The 21,858-nt window shown below is 43.9% G+C and overlaps 1 protein-coding gene across 4 annotated transcripts in view; it reads left to right on the top strand.

The window, feature by feature from the left end:
* Positions 1 to 21,858, top strand: part of NCAPG2 (non-SMC condensin II complex subunit G2) — a 73,150-nt gene that overhangs the window by 25,784 nt on the left and 25,508 nt on the right. For all 4 annotated transcript variants that reach the window (XM_003896934.3, XM_021936487.2, XM_021936488.2 and 1 more), the window contains 7 exons: positions 372 to 497; positions 5,117 to 5,296; positions 8,975 to 9,127; positions 14,878 to 15,100; positions 15,332 to 15,444; positions 17,285 to 17,458; positions 20,927 to 20,997. In XM_003896934.3, coding sequence (XP_003896983.2) covers positions 372 to 497; positions 5,117 to 5,296; positions 8,975 to 9,127; positions 14,878 to 15,100; positions 15,332 to 15,444; positions 17,285 to 17,458; positions 20,927 to 20,997 — 1,040 coding nt within the window. The remainder of the gene's footprint in view (positions 1 to 371; positions 498 to 5,116; positions 5,297 to 8,974; positions 9,128 to 14,877; positions 15,101 to 15,331; positions 15,445 to 17,284; positions 17,459 to 20,926; positions 20,998 to 21,858) is intronic.

Below are 21,858 nucleotides of genomic sequence, written 5' to 3'. Positions count from 1 at the left end.
ATTAGAGACATGCCGTAAAGCAAACCAGCTTAGGCTGTGGGTGGTCTGCCGTGCTGTCCTGGGCTGTCCAAGTCCTTGAGATCTAACAAACACACAATGACTTTTAGTGCAGACAACCTGGTATCTTTAGTGAGGATGTGGGGTGACCACTTAGTGACATGCAGTGGGCTCTGAAGTGAGGAAGCTTGATCTTTTCATAGTATCTGTTGACGTTGAACTGAGTAATGTTTGGTCAATTTAAATGTTATTATTATCTGTAATTTGAAAATAATCTGTATCAAGATAATTAAGTTGTTACTTTGGGAACACGGTACTTAAGCCTTCGCATGTTAACTCTGGGATTCTGAGATACTCTTCTTTTATTATTATAGGCCAGAAACTCTGAAGTTCGATCAAATGCTGCATTGTTGTTTGTTGAAGCATTTCCTATTAGGGATCCAAACCTTCACGCTATTGAAATGGATAGTGAAATTCAGAAACAGTTTGAAGAGCTCTATGTACGTACTTCCGGTGGTCAAGCTTCCTACAGATACCAGCTTTGTCTAGGCTGTGGCATGTACTGCTTGTGTGTGTCCCCACCTCCCCTGTAACAGCCAGAGCTCTGCTCCCACATGACATGGTTTCTAAACCTGGACTGTTCTTCAGAGAGAGGCCACTTCTCCCTGGGGCCTTCTGCAGCAGCATGGACCCATGGTGTCTTTTTCTACTTTGGGGACGTTTAATTATTTATTACTGCGTGTGGTTTTAAACATTTTATGCATGTGCCTGTTGTTTCCCCAGTGGAGAGGTGGCGTCATACAGTGGGTAAAGCACATGCTGTGGTGTCAGCCCCCTGCTCTCTGGGGTCAGATTCCACCACTCTCCCTTAATAGGAATGTGGCTTTGGGCAGGCCACTTAACTTCTCTGTGTCTTTCTCTGTAAGTGTGTTTGTGACATCGCCTATCATAAAGGTGTCGGGTAGCATAATGAGCAAACGCTGGTTATATTTCAGGGCAAGCCTACAAATAACGCCTGTGGCAGTTGACTTTTCAGGTGAGGTGTTAAGATGTTAAGATGCGGCCTTTATTTCCGAGGAGTATTGTGGATTCTTTTCATCTACTTAGTCTGTATTTCCTAACACAGCTTACTTAAGCAGTGCGTATTATCTACTGTCCTGAGTGGTACAGTTTTAGGAAACAGTGACAGCAAACTGCTATTGTAATGCTGTCGCCTGTGGTGCTTCTGAAATGTTCCCTTTTGTTTTTCTTTTTATTTTCTAACTTATGGAAAACCTGACATGCAGAAAGTTGAAGTAATAGTATATTAGGCCTGCACAGTGGCTTACACCTGTAATCCCAACACTGGGAGGGCGAGGTGGGAGGACTATTTGAGGCCAGGAATTTGAGACCAGCCTGGGCAACAGAGTGAGACCTCGTCTCTACAAAAAGTTAAAATAACAACAACAACAGCAACAACAACAACAAAAAACAGCCCCGTGTGGTGGCACACACCTGTGGTCCCAGCTATTTGGGAGGCTTCAGCCCAGGAGGTCAAGTCTACAGTGAGCCATGATCACACAGCTACACCCCAGCCTGGGCGACAGAGTGAGACCCTGTCTGAAAAAAAAGAAAAAGCGTAATAAGTATCTGTATACTTCTTCATGCACACACACACATCCCTAAATGAAGTCATTAGTATTTTGCTGTGTACATTATGTATATTTATCTACAATTTTTTTTTTAAGATTCCTTATTTTCAAGTTTTATTTTATTTTATTTTATTTTTAGAGACAGAGTTGTGCTCTGTCTCCCAGGCTGGAGTCCAGTGGTGTGATCGTCACTCACTGCCGCCTCAAACGGGAAGATCACTTGAACTCAGGAGGTCAAGGCTACAGTGAACCATGATTATACTACCGCACTCCAGCCTGGGCGATAGAGCGAGACCCTGACTCTTATTTTAAAAAAAGAAAAAAACGCCGGGCGTGGTGGCTCAAGCCTGTAATCCCAGCACTTTGGGAGGCCGAGACGGGTGGATCACGAGGTCAGAAGATCGAGACCATCCTGGCGAACACGGTGAAACCCCGTCTCTACTAAAAAATACAAAAAACTAGCCGGGCGAGATGGCGGGCGCCTGTAGTCCCAGTTACTTGGGAGGCTGAGGCAGGAGAATGGCGTAAACCCGGGAGGCGGAGCTTGCAGTGAGCTGAGATCCGGCCACTGCACTCCAGCCCGGGCGACAGAGCGAGACTCCGTCTCACAAAAAAAAAAAAAAAAAAAAAAAAAAGAAAAAAACTTTGTGGAAAACAAAATTTTAATCTCATGTAATTTTCACATGCCATAAAATGATAATTTGTTCATTTTTTCCGACCATTAAGAAATATGAACCATTCTTAGCACTGTGGGCTGTGTAGGAGCAGGTACCAGCTGGGTCTGGCCTGCGGCATTGTTCGCCAAAGCTGGCTGAGAGCTCCTGTCCCTGGTGCTGCACCTCTTGAGGCTTTAACTCAACCTTTAGATGGAAATTAGGCTCTTTCAGGAGGGGACAAAGGAGGTGATCTGATAGATAAGTAAGAGCAGTGGTTATTTCCTGTATCCTCTGTGTACCTTAACTGTTCTCTCATGCTTTTTGCTCTATTGGAATTTCTTAAACCTGAGTAATATGGAGAACCTTTTTTTTTTTTTAAATAAAAAAGGGCCTAGGTGCAGTGGCTCATGCCTGTAATCCCAACACTTTGAGAGGCCGAGGAAGAAGGATTGCTTGAGCAGTCCTGGGCAACATGGTGAAACCCCATCTCTACCAATTAAAGAAAAAAAAATCAGCTGGGCACTGTGGTGCGTGCCTATAGTCTCAGCTACTCGGGAGGCTGAGATGGGAGGATCGCTTGAGGCTGGAAGGTCAAGGCTGCAGTGAGCTGAGATTGCACCACTATACTCCAGCCTAGGTGACAGAGCAAGACCCTGTTTCAAAAAAGAAAAGGACTCTTTGAATGTTTTTAAATGAAGAGATGCGACAGAAACAGCATTGCAAGTCATGTGCTATCATTTTGAGTGCTTATCTGGTGATGGTGTAATTGCAAACAGGTCTGGACACTGAGCCGGGAGAGGATGTGGTTGTAAGGTGATTGTCCAGAATATATTTTTATTATTTTTAAAGATTATTATTGAAAGTAATTCATAGACAACAAAATGTATAAAAACTTCTGAATCCCAAGAACAGGCCCTCAGATTCCTAAAGTTCTTTTCTATTTTTTTTTTAATCATCTTTTTTTCTTCCTGTTTGATTTTTCTTAAAAGACTAGTCATCTTTTCCATTCTTAAGTTTGGATAAAGGATTGGGTTGGTAAGGTAGTTAGCAAGTGTTCTTCTCTAGTTGTGTAGGGTTGTGCCTCAGGTTTGCTAAATGGGCTGAGTGCAACAGCAGGTGGGCTTCCCTTAGTTTCTGTGGAGGAAGAGCAGGCAGGCAGGTGACCCCTCGGTACCCAAGTACAAAGGGCCCTTTCCTTCTGGGTGGCATTGCTTTTCCTTCTTTTGCCTTTCTGGAGGCTTAGAGTTATTGCTGGTTCTTTTTTTGTTGTTGTTCTTTGTCTGTTGCCCAGTATCTCTTTCAGGAACTCTTCCTGGCAGATGACACACTTGGTTTAGAAACCATTTGTAAGACTTTATCCTGGAGGCACATCCTGGCTCCTGAACTGCTGCTGGCCTGTGTGCCTCACCAGGGGTTGTTTGCCGCCCTTGTCACGAACTCTGTTTTCTGTAACCTGGGCTCTGGGTTCGGGGCTGATGTGGGCTCTCTGAGGTCACAGCCTCCTGTCTTTAGAGCACCCTTACCTAGGAATGTCTAGGTTACAACCTTTTATGCTCTTTTCTCCGTGAATCTGTTCCTTATTCCCTTTCTTATAGAAATTTCTCAGTCTTTTTGTTTCTATTATTGCTAATAGAAATTGATCATTTTGGTCAAATTTGGGGGAGGAGATGGGGTAAATGCTTAATATTAACTTGAAGTCTTTTTTTTCTAATTAAAGTAGTAAGAATTCTGTTGTGTTTTTCAACGTTCCTAATAGAAAATGTCATGCATAATAAAAAAGAGACTGGAGTAATAACCCCTGTGTGCCCACAACACAGTTTTACTCATTGCTGACTAATCCCAATCCGATTTCTTCTTCCCCTGTCTTGAAACATATTTGGGACATCATATCATTTCAGCTCTAAATGGGTCAGAAGGTATTGGTAAAAGATAATCTTTTTTTTTTTTTTAAATCATGCCATGATCACAGCTAAAGATAAATTAACGATGATTCCTTAGTGTCTTTGGGTACCCATTCGTTGCTGCCATTTTCTCATTTTGTTTGAATGTTTCTCTAGCTAAGGCCCATGTGCTGTGACTAACTGACATGTTGCTTAAGTCTCCTGGACCATGAGCTCTCTTGCTATAATCTTTCTGTGTTTTGTTTTCTTAAAACTTGCTATTTTTGTTGTCATTGAAGAAAGCAAATTATTCTATGACGTTCCCAGCAGTCTGGATTTTATGGAACCCATTCCTGTGATGCCATTAGTGTGTCCCTCTGCCCTTTCTGTTTCCTGTAAATTGGTGGTTAAATGAGAGAGTTGATCCGAATCATGTATTTGGGATTTTGTTTCGTGAGATTATTTCCCTGGTGATGTTGAGTACTCCCATCGGGGTACTTATTGCCTCATTGTCTCCTTTTGAATTTTTAGTACCACTGACGATCATGGCCTGGATTAGTTCATTACAGGTAGAATTATTTTATTCCTGGCTCTAAAATGCATTACAGCATTTTAGAATTCAAAAGCGTGGTGTACATGGGCCATGCCTTATCTGAACGCCTGCCGTGCTCGGCTGAGTGTGCAGATCTCACTGGATGACAGAGCTGGTTTTGAGGCACTGCTGTCAGGGGATGTGGCAAATAAGGCACCACATGTTTCTGGCTTGATCTTAAATACTCTGCTTTAGAAGTGATAGCAAGTAGTCTCAGGTCTAGGAATCCATATGTGTCCAGTGTTTCTGTGCTCAAAGTTTCTCTAAGTTACGAATTCCTGAAGTGCTCATGTGTGAAGCAGATGTTGATTTCGGGAATTAAGTCAAGGTTTTTAAGCCTTTTTCCCCTCCTACTTATAGAGCCTTTTAGAAGATCCTTATCCGATGGTCCGTTCCACAGGGATCCTTGGTGTTTGTAAAATAACTTCTAAGTACTGGGAAATGATGCCCCCGACCATCCTGATTGACCTCCTGAAGAAGGTGACTGGGGAACTGGCGTTTGACATGAGCTCAGCTGATGTTCGTTGTTCTGTCTTTAAGGTAAGATGTTTTAAATTATGTAAGTAATGTTTATTTCTTGTGGAATAATTAGAAAAACAGAAAAAGAAGAAGATTAAAATAATACCTGTAATCCTACTCCACAGAGATAACATTTTTGACTTGTCGTATATCCAGAGTAAGCTTTTTAAAAACCAAATTAGAAGTGTTTTCTACAAAAAATGACTACTTGAACTAATAGTTGTTTTTAGTGTAAGGGGAGAAGGGGTCCCAGTACTGTTGAATTTATTCTCTTTTGTCTCTTTGTGTGATGTCTTGGAGAAATATACTTTGCATAGAATCTGGTACATAGAATATATTTGGATTCACTTAAGTAATTTTTCAGTATCTCCCACCTATCACCAACGCCAATCATAGCTCAAACCTTGCAAGAGAAGCTAACATTTTATTTTCTAAGCAACCTGAACTGTCTTAGGTTTATAGAAATTGTAATGTGTATGTTGGATGGTAGTGGGGTGGCCACTGATCTTTTCTCCCCCTGGCTTTGGTGGGAAAATGCGGAATGAACCAGAGGGAGGGAGCTACCCAGTCTGCAATAACAAATGCTCTCTGAGAGAGGGTTTGTAAATCTGTAAAGCGCTCAGAGAGGCCAATTCAGAGAATTTCTTGAGGGCCTGTGAGATGGCCTAAGAAGAACTGATCTCACTTTCCCGCTACTGGAATCAACTGTTTAGAAGCTCTGACTCCCCTGAGCACAGCAGGTGACTTCCTCTTCCCTCATGTGCAAAACAGACATTTTCAGAGCAGCTCTTGGGCCTCACGGCCATGCCCCTGTGGGGGCTCCTGTGGATCTTCCTCCCCACTTCTCAGGAACCTGCTTGCTTATTTTCTCTATTTGAAAAGTTTTCTGGACTAGGTGCAATGGCTCACACCTGTAATCCCAGCACGTTGGGAGGCCAAGACGGGTGGATTGCTTGAGTTTCATGAGCTCAAGACCAGCCTGAGCAGAGTGGTGAAACCTGGTCTCTACAAAAAGTACAAAAAAAATTAGCCGGGCATGGTGGTGTGCACCTGTAAGTCCCAGCTACTTGAGAGGCTGAGGTGGGAGGATGGGTTGAGCCTGGGAAGCAGAGGTTGCAGTGAGCCAAGATTGTGCCACTGCACTCCAGTTGGGTGATAAGCCAGACCTTGTCTCAAAAAAAAATTTTTTTTTTCTCTGCATGTTCAGCCTCTCCCTCTCAGCAGTATCCTTCCCATAGGTTTGTAAGCATGTTCACATCTCCATCTGAGGCAGAGGCTCCCCCATCTCTCCTCATTGCAGAAAGATATTCTGAGGAGCATGTCTGTGTTTGTGGAGTGATCAGACTTTTGGGCTCATGCCTGTTGCTCTGCAGTAATTGTTAGGAACAACCTTCTTACTCTCAAAAGAGTCTTAGTTTAGTGATCACCTAAACAGTCTATCTCCATTTCCTGCCATTCCCCAGTCCACTGTAAAGCATCTTCTATGTCCACTACTCCAGTAAAGCATTCCTAGCCAAGGTTAGTTTCACATGACCACTTCACTAGACTTTTTTGGTCTCTGAGCAGAATTCATCCCCACACCATTCCCTTGTGCTTCTGGATGTTGTACAACGTCAGTGCCTCTTCTTCCTCTTTGTCTGTGGTTGAATGCTCTTACTCTTTAAGTGCTGGCTGAGGAGTCAGGGACCCATGTGCTTCTTGCACTGTGATGGGCTCACCCTGGCGATCTGGTTTCCAACCTTGCTCTGATTGCAGTTTGCTTGCAGCTGGTCCCAGTTTACAGACAAGCGTCTTCTTGAGAGCTCTGCTCAGGTGACCAACAGGTAGCTCTGCGATTAAGATTATCCACAGCTTGCAGATTAGGAAGTGCTCCTGGGGTGCACAACCTCTGGAGGGGAAGGGACGTTAAACCACGACACAGCCTGGGAAAGCCTCGTGCAGACCCACAGGCAGCTCTAGAGCCAGCAGAGCCCTTCAGACTGGGCCCATACTGATCCACCATTGCACACTGGCTGCCCAGGAGGAAGGCATTTTCTTCAGGAGGCCGTCCCCACACATGCTGATGGTGAGGGCAGCTCAGCGGCCCCAGGACAGCTGGGGTGAGTGCCTCATTTCTGACGGGGCCTTGGCAGCATGTTACAGCTGCCACCCTGTCTCCACTGCTGAGTCATTACCATCTTTTCCAAACCTGCTGCCATCCAAGAGTTTTCTTTGTTTTCCTCTCTCCCCCTTGCTCCTCTTTTTCTCCTTGAAGTGGTGATGTCATCTGCTGAGTCACTCACTTGTGTGCTCTTCTTGCTTCTTCCTCCTTCACCCAAGTCCTGTCTTTCCCTTCCTGGAGTTCTCTGAGGTTCACCTGCTCCTTCCTGTTGCTGTCACCCAAAGTGGCCACAGCTCCCTGGCCAGTCTTCTCTCGGTCCTACCTTCTGAGCACAGTCTGGTGCTTTCATGCTTCTGAGGAAACCCTTGCAGGGCCACTCTGAGATGCCTCCCAGGCCCAGATGAGTCATCTGTGAGGAGGGATGGGTGGGCTCTGGAGTAGAGGAAGAGTCAGCAGAGAATCTACAGAAGAAAGACCAGAAAAGCTGAAGGAGAATTAGGAGAACACAGTGTTGTAGGAGGGGCTACAGGGGCTGTGGGATGGGGGGAACTGGCAAGGTAGGTGGTGGCCGGTGGCCAGTGTCCAGTGGGAGGGCAGGATCAAGGGGCGGCTGTGGACACAGGTGGGGCAGATGATTCAAATCAGACTGCCCTTTAGTGCTTTGGAAGAAGAGCTGTATATATCTGAAATTTTTTGAAAAAATGATCGTCGTTAAAATATATGTGGCCAGGTGCGGTGGCTCATGCCTATAATCCCAGCTCTTTGGGAGGCCGAGGCGGGTGGATCATGAAGTCAGGAGATCGAGACCATCCTGGCTAACAAGGTGAAACCCTGTCTCTACTAAAAATACAAAATTTAGCCAGGCGTGGTGGCAGGTGCCTGTAGTCCCAGCTACTCCAGAGGCTGAGGCAGGAGAATGGCGTGAACCTGGGAGGCAGAGGTTGCAGTGAGCCGAGATCGTGCCCCTGGACTCCAGCCTGGGCAACAGAGTGAGACTCTGTCTCAAAAAAATATATATATACATATATATATATAGTTTCTCCTGAAACTAGATGGAGAAGGCCGTAGAGCTTAAGCAGTGCTGGAGCTTGGGGGCCAGGCTGAGCCTTGGCCTGTGGAGGAGCACCACCTGCTACATGGGCACTGTAGTCAGCCGAGAGTGTGTTTGAGTCACACACACTGGCTCTGTTCCCTCCAATCCTCATGCAGTATCGAGTCAGGAAATGCAGAGTTCTTGGACTTGGTGCCTTTGGAGACCACATGACCAGTAGTTATTCTGTGTTTCTTTCAACTAAAAAATCCTCTAAAATTTAGCTAAGAAGAGAGCATTAAAGATTTCTTTTATAATTGCTTTAATCTTATTTGAACAAAACAATGAATGGATCAAATAGCAGTGGTTGGGCCTATACTAGTTCATTAAAAGTATGCCTTTTATATGAAATAGTTCTAGAAAAAGTGTTATTTTCCGTAGGTATATTTATTTCACTAGTAGTTCTAGTAAAGATGGAACCGAATGTTTTCTTTAATGAAGTTTTCCTACCTGAACCTTTCATTGGCATGTTCTGATTTTGAACTGTTTATCTTTCTCTGTGTTGCAGTGTCTGCCAATGATTTTGGACAACAAACTGAGCCACCCATTGTTAGAGCAGCTCCTGCCAGCCCTCAGATACAGTCTCCACGACAATTCGGAGAAAGTGAGGGTGGCTTTTGTGGACATGCTGTTGAAGATCAAAGCTGTGAGGGCTGCTAAGGTACGATGAATAGGGCTTCTTTACCTAAGACATGAAATAGGGACTTGTGTTCATCAAACAGAAAGAAAGTAGTTTTAATTCCACATTTTAAACTGATAACATATTATTTGACCAGTTATCTCTGTCATCAAATGTTGTTTTGTGTTTTTTATCAAAGATTCTAGAAATATTATCAATGTGTTTTCTTTTTGAAAGACATTAATGTAAGCACCCCCTGCCTTCCGTTATATTTTTATCATGTGTGAAGGTTTTCACTGAGATATTTGGTGTAATATTTGGATGCTTGGCACCTGGTGAGCACTTCTGGAGAGTGTCGAGTATGAGCCACCCCCAACCCCTCACCCCCCGCCCCCACACAGAATGAAGGAAGGAGACACCCACTTTATGAGAGATGTGCGTTTTGACGTTTTATAAACTACTGAAGTGATTATTCTTTTTCAGCTCTAGTTCTGTTCTGCTTTTGGCTTTTGGCTAAGAATGTTGCTTATAATGTTCTTGACTTCATTATTATTTTGGTACCATTGTGAGCTTTCTTTCTCCACACAGTAGTTCTCAGAAATTTACGTTGAGTGCTGTTCTGTTATGGCACAGGATCCAGAAACAGCCTGACATGCCAGAGTGCAGGGTCAGCCAGACAGATTTGTGTGTTCTTAAGAGAGGTGGTGCTATGTGGCCATGAAAAGAACAAGGAGGAACTTTCTGTGGGGCTTCCTTGGAAAGGCCTCTAAGATATAGAAGTATAAAAGTATAGTGTAGATGTGGTTCTGGTGTGCTACCAGCTGAGTAAAGCGGAGACAAATGTGTATGTAAATATTGCTCAGATATGGGTAAAATATCCTTTGAAGAGAACAAGAATTTAGTGCCAGTTGCTTGGGGTGATGAGGTGAGGGGGAGACAGGGTCCCACTCTGATGCCCGGGCTAGAGTGCAGTGGTGTGACCTCGGTTCACTGCAACCTCACGTCATCATCCCTCCTCAGCCTCCCAAGTGACTGGGACTGCAGGAGTGTGCCGCCGTGTCTGAGACTGAAGGAGTGGCCGCCATGTCTGAGACTGAAGGAGTGGCCACCGTGTCTGGGACTGCAGGAGTGGCCGCAGTGTCTGGGACTGAAGGAGTGGCCGCCGTGTCTGAGACTGAAGGAGTGGCCGCCGTGTCTGGGACTGCAGGAGTGGCCGCCGTGTCTGAGACTGAAGGAGTGGCCACCGTGTCTGGGACTGCAGGAGTGGCCTCCGTGTCTGGCTAATTTTTCTAGATGGTGTTTCCCCATGTTGCCCAGGCTGCTTTCAAACTCCTGGGCTCAAGCAATCTGCCCACCTTGGCCTCCCAAAGTGCTGGGATTACAGGTGTGAGCCACCGTGCCCAGCCAATGATGGGGATCTTGTCACTGCATTTAGTACCTATTACTTTGTGTGTTATGAGTTTTGATCTGTGAATTTTTTATGTTAGAAGAAAACAAAGGATATTTTGAGTGACCAATGTGGTATTAACACCCAGTGTCATATCCAGTTGAGTTACTTTGATGCTTTTGTTGAAAATCATTGACCATATGTGTGGTCTTTTTCTGGACTCTGTCCTGTTTTGTTGATCCATTTGTTCTGTGTGGATCTTATGGTAAGTCTTGCAGTGTACATTCTCAAGCTTTGTTGTTCTTTCAAAATTCTTTGGCTATTTTAGGTCCTTTGCATTTCATGTAAATTTTAGAGTAATAGCCAGGTGTGGTGGCTCATGCCTGTAATCCTAGCACTTTGAGAGGCTGAGGTAGGAGGATCACTTAAACTCAGAAGTGTGAGACCAGCTTGGGCAACATAGTGAGACCTTATCTCTTAAAAGAATGTAGAGTAAGCATGTCATTTTTTTTTTTTTTTTTTTTTTGAGACAGAGTCTTGCTCTGTCACCCAGGCTGGGGTGCAATGGCACAATCTTGCCTTACTGCAACCTCTGCCTCCCAGGTTCAAGTGATTCTCTTGACTCAGCCTCCTGAGTAGCTGGGACTACAGGTGTGTGCCACCATGCCTGGCAATTTTTTAAAAAATTTTAGTAGAGATGGGGTTTCACCATGTTGGCCAGGCTAGTCTCAAACTCCTGACCTCAGGTGATCCATCTGCCTTGGCCTCCCAAAGTGCTGGGATTATAGGCGTGAGCCACTGCACCTGGCCAAGCATGTCAATTTTAATAAAAATACTGGCTGCAATTTTGATGGTGTTTTTTGAAACAGCCTGTTAAAACTGTAGTTCTGTGCTTTTACACTGTTGGTGGGAGTGTAAATTAGTTCAACCATTGTGGAAGACAGTGTGGCAATTCTTCAAAGACCTAGAGACAGAAATACCATTTGACCCAGCAATCCCATTACTGGGTATATACCTAAAGGAATATAAATCATTTTATTATAAAGATACGTGTTTGCCTATGTTCATTGCAGCACTATTCACAATAGCAAAGACATGGAACCAATCTAAATGCCCTTCAATGATAGACTGGATAAAGAAAATGTGGTACATATATACTATGGAATATTATACTGCCATAAAAAGGAACGAGATCATGTTCTTTGCAGGGAATGGATGGAGCTGGAAGCTATTATCCTCAGCAAACTAATGCAGCAACAGAAAACCAAATACCACATGTTCTCACTTATAAGTGAGAGCTAAATGATGAGAACACATGGACACATGGTGGAGAACAACACATACTGGGGCCTGTTGGAGGGTGGAGGGTAGGAGGAGGGACAGCATCAGGAATAATCACTAATGGATGCTGGGCTTGATATGTAGGTAATGGGATGATCTGTGCAACAAACTACCATGGCACACGTTTACGAATTTAACAAACCTGCACATCCTGCATGTGTACCCCTGAACTTAAAATAAAAGTTGGACCAAAAAACCCAGAAAACAAAGTAGACTTTAAGGCAATTATTGGAGAAAAACAACTTTTTATGAATTTTTTTTTGTTTTAATTTTTTATTTTGGATTTTCAAACATATCTAAAAGCAGAGAGACTAATACAGTGAATGAGACATACCCATCACCCAGCTTTAACCATTATTGCTGTGTCCAATCTTGCTTTATCTAAACCATATCCAGGCACACTGCCAAACTATGTTGAACTAAATTCCAGACATCATATTGTTTTCTTTGTGTTTCAGAATGTATCTCTAAAAGATAAGCACTTAAAAACCACTGTACCATTATTTTATAAACAATAAAAGAATAACTCTTCAGTAAAACAAAACAAAAAACTGTAGTGGGTAAGGAAGGCAGAGGGACACAGGGTCTCTGGCCCACCAGGGAGTTTGGGTGTCAGAGCAGAGAAAGAAGGCATCATGTTTGCATTTTAGTCCTTATCTCTGCAAGTGCAAGGCAGAGAGCCATTTGGTTGTGAGGTCTCTGGAAAGGTTTGTGACAGGCATGCAAGCTAATTTCCCTTGAAAGTTAAGGTTACAGAATGACATGCGTACAAGAGGCAGTCTGACTGGCCAGAGGGCAGCTGTTGGAGCTGACTGGAGGGCATTGTCTATGGGCAGGAACGACCTGGCAGCATGAGATCAGGCTGCCGGGCTTGGCGTGCACACCTCAGTAATGGGCGCGCTGGCCCAGTGGAGGGTCTTGTACATGCAGCTCTAGAAGGAATGAGAGTTATACCTTCTCTTTGTTTCCTTTGTTAGCTGTGGTAGGCCTGGGCTGCTGGGCTGAGCCCAGCGGGCCAGGAGGTGTCAACACTCTCCCTACAATGCATCATCCTCTTTTTAATTTTTTTTTTTTTTGAGACAGGGTCTCACTGTGTTGCCCAGGGTGGCCTCAAACTCCTGGCCTCAAGCGATCCTCCTGCCTTGGTCTCCTGAGTTGCTGGGACTACAGGCAGGAGCCACTGTGCCCAGCCAATGAGTCTACTTCTATTTCTACAGCAGTGTGTGGGCCGTGCAGCTCTGATCCGTGCTTTTGTATGATGTTGAAAGGCAGCGTGGCAGACTAGATGAAAGTGCTATGATCTTGTGCTTAATTGCTCTAAGCCTGCTTCTTACCTGTTAAGTGGGGATACTAATATCTATGCTGGGGGTGGTTGCAAAAATACAGTAAATCGTGGCTCAGGCACTTGGTTCTGTGCTTGACGTCCTCCGGCATTTCCAGACAGGTTGGTTGCCAACAGCACTGTCACCTGCAGGCCTGCTGGTGTTTCCTGCTGGTGCAGTGTTCAGGGCTTGATGCCTCACTCTTAGAAGTAACCACCTGTTGGGGCTGGAGCCTGTGGCCAGGAGGCTTTCATGTGTTGGGACAGGCAGAAGGGGTTCAGGATGGAGGTGGACAGAGTTGTTCTCTGGTCAGAATATCAGTCCTAGTATTTTTCTCTTGTTCTCTTAAACCGTGACAGCACAACCTCTCACTCTTAGGTAAGAAGTCTCCAGCCCTTAATTTCCAAGACTTCAGTCAGGTTTGGCAGAAGATTCTTGTCCCTGTGGCTGTAGGTGAGAACTGGGAACCTTGGCCCTGTCCACTGTCCTGTGCGGGGTACTGCTCTGTCTTTCCAACACTAGAATGTGAGTAAACTGCCCAGTGTGGGATTTGGGATTATTGTCTTTACTACAGTAACTTTTTCAGAAATACCAAGAAGTGCCTGAGTGGAAGTACCCCAGGGCGCTTCAGGAGGTGGTAATAACAGTGTCGGATGCTGCAGATTTTGTCTGAGTTGAGGGCGTACGTATGTCTATTTGAATTTGCCGTATGAGATCATGACCTTGGCAAGAACAACTTCAGTGAGGGTGGACTGCAGTGTCGACGGGGTTGGGAAGTGGGATCTGGAGGTGGAGGTGGGATGCAGGCACGCTTAGGAGCAGGTCGACTGACAAGGGAGAGGGAAGGTGGCATCCGGGAGATGGGAACCTCAGGTTGAGTTTTGTGCGTGGGTTTTTGTTCTAAGAGTTGGGATGATGTGAAGAAGAAAGATCCAATTGAAAATACTGGAAAGAAGGATTGGTCCTTGGAGCAAGGTCCTTGAGAAAAATGCAAGGTCGAGGGTTTTGCCCACCATGCAGGTGAGGAGCCCGAGGCAGGGCTTGATGTGGTGCCATTCAATTTTGCTTTGTCTTGTTCTGCGTTTTTCTTTGTCATGAATTTCTTGTGCAGACGATTGGTGCTTGCTTTCTGTAGGTGCTTCGGGTGCTTTTGAGAAGAGGGACGCTATCACTATGATCAGTTCTGATTTTTGCAGGTTGTCTGTGTGTGAGATGGGTTGGGGGAGATGAGACTAGGCTGTGGGGGTCCATGATGATCTGGGCGGGCTTATGTCAGAGAAGGAGTCACTGGATGGGACAGACAGCCCCAGGAGTTCAGGAGTGATGCCTCTGCCTCTTAGATAGGAGACGGAGTGTCCACGTCAAAAACGTTATATATGTTTTTACTCACTTTTCACATTAATGGGCCAAGGTACTTAAGAAATTAAAAAAATATTAATTGACAATCATAGCTATCATTGGAGAGTTTCCTGTGTGTTAATCATGGTGTTAAGTAATTTTAATTAAGCCTTTCAGCAACCTTATACTTGGGTGCCTTATATAACAGTACCTTTTAAAATACAGATTTATTTATTCTAATTTCTCTACAGAAAGTCACAGATTCTGGTATAGTCATTTGAAGTGAATTTTCTTGAATATAAAAATATTTCCTTTTTTGGTTATGCTTGAAAATTTTTTTAAGCTGTTTCCAGGGTTACAGGCACAATTGATTATTTCCTTCTGCTTATGTGGTTTTTGTACAGTTTTGGAAAATATGCCCCATGGAGCACATTCTGGTTCGTCTGGAAACTGATTCTCGACCTGTGTCTCGGCGCCTGGTGAGCCTCATCTTTAATTCTTTCCTGCCTGTGAATCAGCCGGAGGAGGTCTGGTGTGAGCGCTGTGTCACCCTGGTGCAGATGAACCACGCTGCTGCCAGGAGGTTCTATCAGTACGCCCACGAACACACCGCCTGCACCAACATAGGTAGGGAGCGCTGTTGTGTCTCAGTTCTTGTTATGTTTTCCCCCAAAAGCATAATACAAATTACAAAGTTCAGTATTTGTCAATTGAATAAGCTTCATACTTTAATGCATTTCTGAATAATTTCCCTTAAAATAGTACTTTTAACTAATTGGGATTATAATTTCACTATCAGATAGTTAATTTTGTAGAAGAAACACATCCGTTAATTCTTGTTTATCCTAAACATTTCAGCAAAGCTGATTCACGTTATTCGTCATTGCTTAAATGCCTGTATCCAGAGGGCAGTGAGCGAGCCTCCAGAGGAGGAGGAGGAGGAGGACGGCCGGGAGAAGGAGAACGCGACTGTGAGTAGAGCAGGGCCAGGCCGGGCAGATAGTGCATCAATGGCATCACTCCCACAGGCCGTTTTGTTAGGAATATTCCTCTTTTTTCTTTGTTCCTTTAGTATTGTTAATTAAACAAGTTATTTTGGAAGGTCATAATGTTTTTGAAAGAACTGCTTTGTATCCTTTGTAGTTTATTTTGGAGCTCAGGTAGGACTTAATACAGAAGAAAAATTCCTACCAGTCACATCTTGTCCCAGATTTTCCTTACCTTAAATGTCTCTGTGTGTTTTAATGCAACTCTGGGTGTAGCATAGCTGGAGTGGATTCTGGGTACTCTCATATTTTTCAAAGTATAATTTATTAAAGGGACAGTTTCTTCAGAATCCAAAGTAACCAATTATATTAGAAGAAAATAATGTTTAAGACTTAGACACACTTGTTACTTATAAGCATTATCTTAAGCTTCTAAACTTCTATGCTTGTGGACATCTAAAGTAAGATTTTGGGGTCATTTTGCAATGCCCACTATATTAAGAAACTGGACTGTAAAAGAAAATCACAAAACAGTTTGCCCTGTGCTGAGGCACAGTGCTGGTGTGCTCCCCTAACAGCTGGTCCTGAGCCAAGTGCTTCCGGGTCTGACCCCATTGTGGCCTTCCTAGCAGGGGCAGCAGATGGCTCACCCAGGCTCTGCTCGTGCCCCAGGGTGCTTTCTCCTCCGTCTCCCACCATACCCTGATGGGCCACCAGCCCAGCCCCACAGTCAGTTATGCTGGGTTGAAATTGTTCAGAAGGAACTTACCAAAAACATACAGGAAATAGATGTGGAATAGAGAGAAGAGTTCAGCGAGAGTGAGGGCGGCTTCCGTCTTCACAGCCATTGGGCAGGCCACCTCCCTGGGCTCACTGCACCCTCGCTGCCAGTGTTCAGAGCTTCAGAGCTGGTTCTGCTCTTGGTGTTGGTGGAGTTTTGAGTTTCTTCTCTCAGGGCTTTTCCCTCAGTATACGTTAGAGTTGCGTGACAGGCCTCCGCAGCAGGGATGGTTGGCAGGTCTGGCTGTGTGTCTGTGCTGGTGAGTGGGCATGTCCACTTACTGGCACGCAGCCACAATGCACTTGTGTGTGGCTTGCAGTGTTGACAGCGTGGGACTGCTGGCTCTGGGTAGAAGAGGAATTTGTTAGAGTGCGTTTGTGGTTTAAAGTGAACATTCAGGTGATTACTGCACACTACCAGCATATGTTCAGGAAAATGTAAGTAGGTCTATTTTTTTAAAAACAAACTAAAGAAGCCCGTGATCTAGTGGTAGTCGATCATAGTCAGTCATTATTCCAGCCTCTCAGGCTGTGTTCTGCCTGCCTGTAGGGTGGGGTTGGCCAACAAGAGACTGTGTCCTTTCTGTGATGTGATAGGCTGGGTTTTGGCGGCTGAGTTTCAGTAGCAGTCACCTTGGAGGAAGGTAGGCTTTACCATTCCCCTCCCCCTGCATCGAGATTTGTGGTGAAAAGTGATGTCTTGTAATAAAGCAGAAGATACAGTGAAAGAAAAGGCATGTTTTTTAATGGGGTGTTATGTTCCTAGATGGAGACAATAGTTCATACATTTTCATTTTTAGAGGAGTTTTCTTCATATAACTGTTTCTTTAAAGGATATAAGGTTAGTTTGGAATTTATATCCTGGGTGGGCATTCAAAAATAAGTTTACCTCCCTAGGAGATTCTCTAAAGTAGAGAGTAAAAGACATGAAAGTAAGACTGATATTCTTTACATTTCTGCTTTAGAGCTCTAATTCTGAGATGCTGTTATCTTTTAGTAGTTGTTATGATTAGATTATCTCACAATACAATTATTTTTATCTTAGGTTCTGGACAAAACACTGTCAGTAAACGATGTTGCGTGCATGGCAGGTTTACTAGAAATCATTGTGATTCTCTGGAAAAGTATTGACAGAAGTATGGAAAATAATAAAGAGGCCAAACTTTACACCATTAACAAGTTTGCCTCTGTGCTTCCAGAGTATCTGAAAGTATTTAAGGTAAGTCTTGATTGAACTGTGCTTGTAAGTAAGGTATATTAAGGTTATGTTTGTTTAGAATTTAGCAAAAGTTCTCAAACACGTTTACCTCCCTGGATCTGTTTTCTTACCTGTAAAATGAGAGGGTTGGACTAGTGTCTACCTTGCAGTTTAGTTTCTTTCTCTCGCCCCTCTTGAGGGTGGAGACCTTGTGTCTCTGTCTGCTTCCATATCCTAAGCACCCGAGAAATGTCTTGGGTAAGCACTTGATTCTTCTGCCTCCAATTGTCAGTGACATTATTTTAGAATCTAATTTGATTTGCAGGGGTTTAAGAAAGAATTTTGTGAACATGGAGGTACAGTAGTACTGAAGTTCTGTGGGCAGTTTTACTTAGGTACCTGAAGCCACCCAGTAAACAAATATGTCCCTGAAGTATTTGAGTTGTGTGTGTTGGGGCAAACAGTTGTGTGTGTGATTTCTTTTTTAAAAAAATTTATTTTGAATTGACAAAAATTGTGTATACTTTATTGTGTTCAACATGATGTTTTGAAATATGTGCACATTGTGGACTGGCCAAATGGAGCCAATCAGTATCACCTCATGTACTTACCATTTCTGTGGGGAGAACGCTTAAAATCTGCTCTCAGTGATTTTCAAGAATATATTATATCGTTATTAATTGTAGTCACCATGTTATAGGATAGATCTTTTGAACTTACTCCTCTGATCTAACTGCAATTTTGAATCCTTTAGCTAACCCTTCCCACCCCCACCACTCTTCTTTGTGTGTGATTTCTATTTGCATGCAGGACCGTCTCATTCCTTGACTTTTTATTTCTGAAGGAAGTTTATATTTCAAAACTAAATTTAAAAATAGACTAACAACATGTAAAAATGCAAATATATTCTTAACTCTGAAGAAAGTGTAGTTTAAATATAGAAAGATCATAGGTCTTAGGAACCACATTTCTCTTCCTAAATGTTACTCTTGCCTCTTCTTCTACCAACTTATGTAACTTTGGACCACGTAGTTTTTCTAACCCTTTCAAGGCTCTGAGCTTCATTCTGCCTCTGACGTGAAAGCATGGCCTGTCCATGAAAGCAAATTGTATTCGTTGCCAAATTGTATTAGTCTGTTTTCATGCTGCTGATAAAGACATACCTGAGACTGGGTAATTTATAAAGAAAAAGAGATTTAATGGACTCACAGTTCCGTATGGCTAGGGAGGCCTCACAATCGTGACAGCAGGCAAAAGGCATGGCTCACCTGGCGGCGTAGAGAAAATGAGAGCCAAGCAGAAAGGGAAAGCCCTGACAGAACCGTCGGCTCTCTTGAGACTCACTGCCATAAGAACAGTGTGGGAGAAACCACCCCTGCGATTCCGTGATCAGCCACCGGGTCCCTCCCGTAACACGTGGGAATTATGGGAGCTGCAATTCAGGAGGAGATTTGGGTGCGGACACAGCCAACCATCATTTACCAGTAAATGGTAAAGCTCGTTAGCTGTGCGTGGTGGCTCACGCGTCTAATCCCAGCACTTTGCGAGGCCAAAGCAGGAGGATTGCTTTAGGCTAGGAGTTTGAGACTAGCCTGGGCAGCACAGTGAGACCTCATCTCTACAAAAATTTAAAAATTAGTTGGACCTGATGACCTGCGCCTTTTGGTCCCAGCTATGCAGGAGGCTGAGGCAGGATTGCTTGAGCCCAGAATTTGAGACTACAGTGAACCATGATCATACTACTGCACTCACTCCAGCTCTGGCAACAGAGTGAGACCCTGCCTCTTAAAAAAAAAGAAAAAAAAAAGAAAGAAAGAAAGCTGAAATAATGACCTGGGGCTGAGAAGCCAGCATTATTTCAGAATATGAACAGAAGCCCATATAGGACACCAGGTGGGTTGGCGGACAGGGCAGTTGTGGCCTTGGGGTATTGGAAACCCTTAGAGGGTCTTGGGATTCAGTTAATTCTTAGTATGTCTATAGGAGGTCTCTCCACCACTAGGGAAAATTGCTTCCTTCTCTAAGTAAAGAGATGATGGGTGAGCCACACAGATAGAATTGGCCATCATTATTAGTATACTTGTAACATTAACGAGATATTTTCTTCCCTTATTGTTAGTTGGGGGTAAGGATGGGGTCACTGTGAATGCAGATTAATTACTAATCAAATTTTGATTTTGGTCTGTTTCTGTTTCATATATATTTTCAGGAAAATTATTATTATTTTTTAGGATTCACCATGTCCTCATTCTCCCAGCCAAGAGTATCTCTTATTGAGTGTTCTTGATGAAGGGTAGATGGACCCCCTTTTACTTATTGTTTCAGTAATAATAATATAGCTGCAGTTTACTAAGCACTGAGGACACTCTAAGTATTATACTGTGGTTCTGTGTGGTGTAGTTCACTTTGGTTCTTCCAACAGTCCTGTGTTCGTTTTGCGGAGGAAGAAACTGACTCTGAGAGCTTAACTCCTCTCCTCTGTGCTATGTCGGCTGTTGGGCTACAGAATCTGATTGGGTCTGGATTTGGCTCAGTAGCCTTAAAGCTTACTTTTTTTTTTTTTTTTTTTTGAGATGGAGTCTTACTCTTGTTGCCCAGGCTGGAGTGCAGTGGCGCAATCTTGGCTCACTGCAACCTCTGCCTCGTGGGTTCAGGCTATTCTCCTACCCCAGCCTTCCGAGTAGCTGGGATTACAGGCGCCTGCCACCATGCCCGGCTAATTTTGAATTTTCAGTAGAGACGGGGTTTCACCGTGTTAGCCAGGCTGGTCTCAAACTCCTAACCTCCGGTGATCCAGCCGCCTCAGCCTCCCAAAGTGCTGGGATTACAGGGTGAGTGACTGTGTCTGGACATTTTTTTTTTTTTTAAATAGATGTAATCTTGCCCTGTTGCCCAGGCTGGAGTGAATGCTTGCTGTAGCCTGTAACTTGGCCTCACACAGTCCTCCCACCTCAGCCTCCCAAAGGGTTGGGATTACAGGCATGAGCGACCATGCCCTGCTGCATTTTCCATTGAACTATACTGTCTTCCTCAAGATATTCTGATTTTGTTTTATAACATTTTCTCTGAATAGTTTCCTTCTCTTGAGATTTATGTTCAGGATACCAAGTGCATAGAGTTAATTTTTTTGTTTGTTTCATCAGTGTTGTTTTTTAAAGTAGATTCAATTCGTGACAGCATATGATTTTGTTTATCCTGCTTACTGGCATATTCCCAGGGTCTAGATTGGCACTGGGTACATAGCAAGTGCTTAATAAATATTTGCAAAGTAGTAAAATGTTATATAAAACTTTTGTAACACTTATCAAGTAATTTTCTGTGCCCCTCAAACATGAGGCTGGTTTAAGTTTTCCCTTTGAACATGGAAAGAACTACCATGGTTCTTCTTGAGCAGCTTTGATAGTAAGTTATTAGAGTTTACGTAGAGACACTTTCAGAATTTATAGTGTTCACATGTGCTTTGGTTTGTTTTTCTCCTTTTGCTCTTAGGATGATCGCTGCAAGATCCCTTTATTCATGCTAATGTCCTTTATGCCGGCCTCTGCTGTCCCTCCATTCAGGTATTTGCTCTGTTCTTCGGTGCGGTAGTGAAGTAGCAATCCTATCCATTGTTGTGCTGAGTTATTACTTCATGTCAGCAGACCAAAACATTTAGCTTTCAGCTCATTGTGGCTTCTTCCCTCTGCCTGTGGTAGGGAAAATATCAGGGCCCTCAGTTGGTACTGATGAAAGAAGAGACTCTACATGTGGAACTGAAACTGGTACTCCACTTTAAGTCGGGGTTATTCTTAGCACCTGGTGTGGGAGGTTCTGGAGCACAAGGCCACCGTTGGTCACATGTGACCCTGAGCACCTGGGCTTTGGCCATCTGAGCTGAGATATGCTGTGAGTACAAAATACACATGGAGTCAGCCTTGGTGCAAAAAGAAGAGTGTGAAATATTGATTACAGGTTAAAATGATTTTGGATAGATTGGATTACATAAGATTATGTTATTGAAATTAGTTTCACCTGTTTTTCTTTGTGTTTTAAAATGTGGGTACTAGAACTTTTTTTTTTTTTTTTTTTTTGAGACGGAGTCTTGCTCTTTTCCCCTGGCCCGAGTGCAGTGGCGCGATCTCGGCTCACTGCACGCTCCCCCTCCCGGGTTCACGCCATTCTCCTGCCTCAGCCTCCCAAGTAGCTGGGACTACAGGCGCCCACCACCTCGCCCGGCTAATTTTCTTGTATTTTTAGTAGAGACGGGGTTTCACCGTGTTAGCCAGGATGGTCTCGATCTCCTGACCTCGTGATCCGCCCGTCTCGGCCTCCCAAAGTGCTGGGATTACAGGCTTGAGCCACCGCGCCCGGCCTAGAACATTTTTAATTACATTTGTGGCTTGCATTTGTGTCTCACATAATATTTTTTATTAGAGCTCTAC

The sequence above is a fragment of the Papio anubis genome, chromosome 4, assembly GCF_008728515.1.
Source record: "Papio anubis isolate 15944 chromosome 4, Panubis1.0, whole genome shotgun sequence".
NCBI classification, from domain to species: Eukaryota; Metazoa; Chordata; class Mammalia; order Primates; family Cercopithecidae; genus Papio; species Papio anubis.
This window is presented reverse-complemented; position numbering and strand designations above follow the sequence as displayed.